The sequence below is a fragment of the Siphateles boraxobius genome, unplaced genomic scaffold (genome assembly GCF_051911475.1).
Source record: "Siphateles boraxobius isolate OS27281-9 unplaced genomic scaffold, OSU_SipBor_1 7, whole genome shotgun sequence".
Lineage (NCBI taxonomy): Eukaryota > Metazoa > Chordata > Actinopteri > Cypriniformes > Leuciscidae > Siphateles > Siphateles boraxobius.
The window spans coordinates 6,405,219-6,412,757 of record NW_027509197.1 but is presented as its reverse complement, the minus strand read 5'-3'; the positions used below and the strand labels follow the sequence as shown (position 1 = coordinate 6,412,757).

The following is a 7,539-nucleotide window of genomic DNA, read 5'->3' as shown; positions in this document are numbered from 1 at the left end:
AGCACCTTTTCTAAACCGTTTTAATCATCAGAGATTCAAGGGTCTAAAACTGATGTAGACATAATGTCTTAGCAAAAAAAGTTACATCCTTTTTTCAGGATACTGTATTTAAAAGATCATTTTGATTTCAGAATAGAGATACCTATTTTTTATTTCTATTCTGGTGGTGATTCTCATTATATTCTAATTAATGTAATACAATTGTTTATCTATTTTTTTATGAAAAAAATGAATGCATAGCTTATTCAACAATTACTAATGATTAAAAAAAGTAGACACTTACATCAGCGGGCCGCTGTCTTCAGTAAAGCTGAAGATGCTGCTTCTAGATGTGTGTTTCACACACTGCTTCCTCTTTGCTCTGTTTCCTGCACCAGCCTGAGGACAAACACAGACCATTGTGTGAGTCATTCTGTTGAACTGATCACGTATCAGTTCTGAAAAACATTTCTCTTAACCCAATTAACTAATCACCTTATCTTTATATGTTTAAATACATTTATAGGCCATATCCATTACTGTCTTTAAAACAATTTATTACTTAAAATCTTACAATGTCAAACCCATACAATCCTCCTTCTGCCATAACGTGATGTATCAACAAAACCAACCAATGACATTCTTTTTATTTTTACTAACCCTTATTGTGCTAAAATTAAATTGGAAATGATTAGGAAATAAATACAATATGAGGGCTTTAGAATAGGCACATGTTTATGTAGTTCAGGATTTCCAGCCTTTGTCAATAATAATTTAAGCAGCTTCCTGATCTCATTGTTGCCTTGTACACAATAGAGGGTGCCAAGGCGGAGGGCAACGATTGGTCCACTGCACGTCTTCTTTCAATGCCTTTTGAATCACGTCACCCACACTCCTTCTGACACCCTCCGTTGGGCAAACAGACTTCTAACTGTGACTGTGGGTGTGGCTTTAAACTGGGTTGACCAGATTTCCCAGGAGTCTGTGTGCTTTTTTCTTTGATAGACATAACTGACACCAGTGGAGCAGAGGGAAAACTTGCACTAGCACATGTTTGTGTTCCTGGGAGCTGCAATTGCCTCTGAGGAATTCCAAGGACTTCCTGAACGCTTCAACAGGTCCGGCTAGGATCCTAATGTACGAGTCCCTGGCCAGATAAAGTGTTGACAAAAAATCTGGGCAAATTGAAATGAAGCAATATTCAACCTTCCAGGGATTAAAAGCAGTAACAGGTAATTGTTCTCTTTATTTGATCAGTTTAGAAGGGAGAAACCATGATATCCGGAATCCAGATAAAATAGTCTTATATAAGATTTTCAGCCCTCTCTAGGTCAATGGAAGATCTCAATGTAGCTATGGAAAAGAGAAATTATCATTATACAAACATACACACACACACAATTTATATATATATATATATATATATATATATATATATATATATATATATATATATATACACAGTAGTCAACATTTGAAGTGGATCAAAACCTTTCAAAGTTATACATGAATTTTGAACAATACCTGTTCTTGTCTTAGAACAACTTTGATTAACTTTTGTGATCCACTTCAAATGTTCACTACTGTATATATATATATATATATATATATATATATATATATGCATTGTAGTGTAAATGTATATTAAATGCAATTAGTTGAACTAATGCAATTAATTTAATTTTTTGACCCATTTAACTACATATTTATATAGAGTTTCTTAATTACATCTATTGTCTTTGAAATATGGATAAATTGTAAATTCATGATGATAAGTGAAATAAACTTTAATGTCAGCTTCAATTAAATTTGAATGACACATGTTTAAATATTATATTGTTGAATAAAGAACGAGTTCAAATTATAATCAAGTACAGTATGTGCTTTAGTATGTTAGTCAACACATCAAAATAAGTGTACAAAGCACAACAAAAAATTCAAACAAAGATTTAAAGTGTATGTTTTACATTTTAAATGCGTTAAGAAATAGTCATGAAAGTGACCTCTCTTTAGGTACACTTTTTATTACATTAATATTAAATTATGTACCATTTAAAAAAAATAGGATTTGGAGTACACTACAAGTGCATGCACTTCTTTTTCAAATGGGCAGTAATTAAATATTCTTTTATTCAGTGTAGGCTAAATGATACACAATTTGTTTTTTGTGGGAAATAAAGGTGGGAATGTTCAATAGCTTCAATATTTGCATCTATAGGCCTACCGTGTTTGAATTTTAAAAATAAACCTATAGCCTGAGATATGTTCCCGGGAAAATAAAAAAAAAGTCTGACAACTACAGTAGTCTTGGTCTTTCATTATATTATAATATTCATTATTGTTTTCCAAAAAGGAGAGGTTAGACCAGACTGGGAATGTATCAACATATCAGCCTGTATAACATAAACTGCTCTTAGAAAACAAAGAGACTCTAATAAACAAATAATGAAGGCACCTTTAATCCAATACAGCAAATTCAGTAAACAAACATAAGCTGAAGACTGGATTCGAGAATGTTGTGCAATGCATTCGTAAGTTCTGAGCAGTAGAATTAATGTGTGTAGAATTAACGTCCTGCAGAAAACAAAAGCCACTATTATATTCATAAGCTTTCTCCCTAAGGAGCTTGGGTGGGCTGTTCTCACACACGCATGCGACTGCAGTCTGTCCTGTGTGAAATCCTTATAGTAACCGGATAGTCAGTGATTTTGAGTGCTCCGTTTTACTTTCTGACAAGTTCGGTATACCCACTCCTTGGCATTATGCTCACTTTCCAAAACCACAGTCCAGCAGGCTAGACCAAGGATAAAAACATCAGCAGTCATGCTTCTTACTTTTCGTAAACCAAGCCAGTCAGTGAGTTATTTAGCAGCAAACTCCTGTGAATGCTCATATATCATGTTCTGTACAGTGTCAGAACAGACATTATAAATTACAGTGATCGTGATGAATGTGCAGCGGTGATATGTGGACTGGGAAAACTGCACAGGTTTGGAGTCGAGGCCTTCGTTTTAATCCTTGCTTTGACACGAGAGCTGCAGCTGAAGGCACAATGCATGGAAAAGCATCTGACAAAAATGTGAACTTTACTTACGGCAAATATAGTCTGTTTTCTGTAACTCAGTGCCAACAGGATGTCTGATTTTACCTTAAAAACACATGATCACACTCCAGTGTTGTTATTAACTAAAACTAAATCTATATTAAAAATCGCTTTCATTAATTAAAATAAAACTGAAATAAGATAAATATACATATTCAATCAAAACTTAAAGCATAAACTAAAATTTAAAATTGAAGTACTAAAATTACAAACTAAAACTGAATTGAAAATAAAGCTAAATAGAAATATTTAAAACAATGCTAACAAAAATGACAGCACAACAAAATCAAAAGTAAAAATATAAAAATAAAAAAGCTTATTCAAAATATTAATAAATATTATAGTAGTATATAAATAATGTTAGTACTGATAAATACTAATAATAATTTAACAATGTCACACACAAAGATACATCATTTTTAAATATTTGTATAATTTTGTATAAAGTAAAAACTGCAAAAATAGAGTAGAAATTGCAGTATACAAAAATAGATAGCATATTTTTTTTTAAATCATCAAGGAATACTTCTGTCATTATTATTATGGAGCCCCTAAGGGGACACAGTCATGTAAAAAATTTGATAAAAAATTCATATATTTGATTTTATATAAATACAATGAAATATAATATCAAAATATATACTTACCTTTTTAGAGTTTGCTTATAGGGGAACACAACACTTTTACGAGGCCATACACTTTTTAAAAAGTACATTTTAAATCATAATGTTTTGTTGTTTATTGACAAAGTGACTCAATATGCCTTCTGTGGATATTTACAGGGTATGAGAAGCAGAGGAAAAGTTTACACACATCCAACACTCAAATCTAAGAGCATATCTGACCTGCTCCTCATCAGGGTCAGTCATGAAGGACCGCATTGAGGAGCTGCGTCAGCAGATGAAGGCCAGTGATAAGATGCTGGACAACACCGCCTTCAACAAGGAGGAGGACATGGACCCATCCTCGCTGATAGGCCTGCAGGCCGTGATCTTTGAGGAGGAGCCCGTCCTGGAGGACTTCCTGAAGGAGGCACAGAACATCCGTGACAGCATTGAGGAGCTGAACTCTGAAGTCAATAAGTTCGGCCAGCAGCAGAGAAACTTTATGGCCACAATCAGGCGCCTCAGCATCATGAAAAAGGAGAGTAGCATGACGCGAGACATTAAGTTGTCGGCCGAGAGCCTGAATAAAAAGCTAGATGCTCTTTCCAAGCAGGCCAAGCGAACCGAGGCTGAGCTGGGCCCGGACAACGCCACGTCCCGCATCCAGAAGGCCCAACACGCAGCCCTTTTCCGCCAGTTCCAGCAAGTAATGCGACGACACAATGACGCGATCCTGGCCAAGCAGGACAAATGCAAGCAGTTTATCATCCGGCAGCTGGAGGTTTCGGGTCGTGAGGTGTCCGAAGAGGAGGTGGATAACATGATGGAGCAGGGCAAGTGGGAGATCTTCAATGAGAACATCTTAGTCGATGCGAAGATCACTCGTGCTCAGCTCTCAGAGATAGAGCAACGCCACAAAGAGCTCCTGAACCTGGAAAGCAACATGAAAGACCTGAGAGATCTCTTTCTAGATGTGTTCATGCTGGTGGAAGAGCAAGGGCACCGGATCGAGAACATACAAGCCAATGTGGAGAAGACACAAGACTATGTATCAGACTCAAAGGAGAAGTTCACAACGGCTGCCAGATACAAGAAGAAGAACCCTCTCAGAAGACTGTGCTGTTGCTGCTGTCCTTGTTTCAGATAGCGGCTGGCAAAATAAACAGTTTCTCATTTACTGTGCTCTCAAGGGAAGAACTGGGGTCTAAATACAATGGCAGATATTGACCTCTGTCTGTTGAAAATAAAAAAGCAAAGGCACAAAGCACTTTTAGACTACATTTAAAAAAAGGAAGGCTCTGTAGCGAAGAAGACAGAAGCCTGATTTATACTTCTGCGTCGGACCTTCGCCGGAGCCCCTACGCTATACACTACGCGTTGGTTTTCATTTATACGTCTGCGTCATTGTCCGCTTTGACGCACGCAGAGGGATCATGTGAAACCCGAGGGAGCGGTTTGAGCAGACCAATCACAGCACTTGCGTCCGCGTAGAATTGACGCGTTGTTACATTTTTGGAGAGGTGCACGTCAGGGTACGCCGAAGGGTACGCGCGCTACGCACAGCCTACGGCGTAGCCACGGGGTAAAGGCTGATTTATACTTCTGCGTCGGACCTACGCCGGAGCCTCTACGCCGTAGCCTACGCTTTGGTTTTAATTTATACTTCTGCGTCGTTGTCCGCGTTGACACACGCAGAGGGAGCATGTGAAACCCGAGGGAGCGGTTTGAGCAGACCAATCACAGCGCTTGCGTCCGCGTAGAATTGACGCGTTGTTACATTTTTGGAGAGGTGCACGTCAGGGTACGCCGAAGGATACGCGCGCTACGCACAGCCTACGGCGTAGCCACGGGGTAAAGGCTGATTTATACTTCTGCGTCGGACATACGCCGCAGCCTCTACGCCGTAGCCTACGCTTTGGTTTTAATTTATACTTCTGCGTCGTTGTCCGCGTTGACACACGCAGAGGGAGCATGTGAAACCCGAGGGAGCGGTTTCAGCAGACCAATCACAGCGCTTGCGTCCGCGTAGAATTGACACGTTGTTACATTTTTGGAGAGGTGCACGTCAGGGTACGCCGAAGGGTACGCGCGCTACGCACAGCCTACGGCGTAGCTACGGAGTAAGTTCGACGTAGAAGTATAGCCTAAATTGGGCTTAAGTTCGACGCAGAAGTATAAATTGGGCTTTAGCTGGGGTGTTGACATGCAATACAAGTGATTATATCACAAGATGTTATTATGTCTTGTTATATCACATTATGTAAGGTGTAGTCAAGGGTACATTTATTTTGTATTTTATTATTGTGGAAAAAGCCTCACCATTTTGGAAGTTCAAATTTTATTTTATTTTATTTGTTCGCTTCAGTATTATTGTTTATAGGTCATTTGTATGCTTGAGACTAGCAAACTTGTCCTATATTATTCAAACAATACTGATAGATTTCTGCAAGTCAACTTTTTACACTTTTGATAAGACAAAGGACCGTTTTGCCCATGAAATTACGCTACTGTGACTGGAATTTTCCTGGACACACAATCCCCACAATTTTTTAAAAACTGTATTTCAAATAATTGATTACATGAATTTATTTTGATTTTATTTTGAGATAGTTCTTTGGAAAATAAGAATAAAATACAAGATGCCATTTTGAAATATCTATGAAATGTGATACCACGCACAGTCTAATATTTGCTCATAGTTAATACGCTGTTACTGGAGCTGATTAGAATGAAACTGGTTAGGCTCATGATGAGGTGAATAATGAAGACTTGTTGGTGAGTCAACAGAGCCGGCATCAGGTGTTGGTACAATTTCTAGTATCTGGGTGTGTCAACATTTTCAGAGGATAAAGTGTTGCACAGAAATTGAAGGAGGAGAACATTATTTATAAATGCAATAGAAGCAAAACAATGCCACTGTGTTTACTCAGATAATTGAGAGAAATATAAAAAGGTTTGTATCCTTGTCACTAATGAATTTGCATGGCTCTTTCTTACCTTTTTAATTGTATAGTTATTTTTATTTAATGCACAAAGAGCTATTTCTATCTGAAATATTACTAGTCATGCTCAGTTCTGTAATATTTATGATTCCAGAAATCCCAGAAAGTTTTTGATGATTGTATATTTGAAGATAATGATATTTGAAGTTACCATGAAATTTGTCTTATTCAATTCCAATATTCAAAATTTTCAAATAACTCAATAAATTAATCAATATTCCATAAACATTCATCTGAATATTGTTAAAACTTGAACATGATTCTTGTTTTCTTACAATGAATAAATTATTCAAAAATGCATTATTATTTTTTAAATTTAATTTCAAGTTGCATACAAAGAGAATGTATGGTACGAGTTAAAGGGACACAAATTGGATACAGTCATAGGAGGATGTCCTTACAGGAACATAAAGGTAAGGTAAGCCAGCTGGTATTTTATATTGCTTCACAAACACTTTTTTTTATACTGGAGGAAACTCTCTCCACATCCTAATAGCAATCAATAATAGAAGTGGTCTAAATATTTTTAAAAAATTACATATATATTCTGTGGAAGTCTTAGGACCAAAAATACTTTGTCCAATTACTGAATTTGGTCTGAATAAAATGAAAAGATGTTCTACCTGCCTGTCTACGTATGTATTTGCACACCTGCTCGCGCAGACGTCACACGTTTCATGAGGCTTTATAGAGTTGTAGACAGTCATCGAGCTGCTAAAACAAACAGCAGCCACCTTTTACAGTTCCCCCTGAACCAAGACAACAAGCTTATGCTGTGTTCACACCATGTCGTAATTACCGTAATTAAAAGATGGCAACCCATTACCTTCTTCTCTGAGCTGTTCATGTC

At 37.1% G+C, this 7,539-nt stretch overlaps 1 protein-coding gene across 1 annotated transcript; it reads left to right on the top strand.

The window, feature by feature from the left end:
• Nucleotides 1–932: 932 nt before the first annotated feature.
• stx19 (syntaxin 19) lies at nucleotides 933–6,944 on the top strand. Its single transcript, XM_077215304.1, has 2 exons — nucleotides 933–1,211; nucleotides 3,865–6,944. The coding sequence occupies exon 2, from the start codon at nucleotides 3,950–3,952 to the stop codon at nucleotides 4,832–4,834; it is 885 nt and encodes a 294-aa protein (XP_077071419.1). The 5' UTR covers nucleotides 933–1,211; nucleotides 3,865–3,949; the 3' UTR covers nucleotides 4,835–6,944.
• The last annotated feature ends 595 nt before the right edge of the window (nucleotides 6,945–7,539 follow it).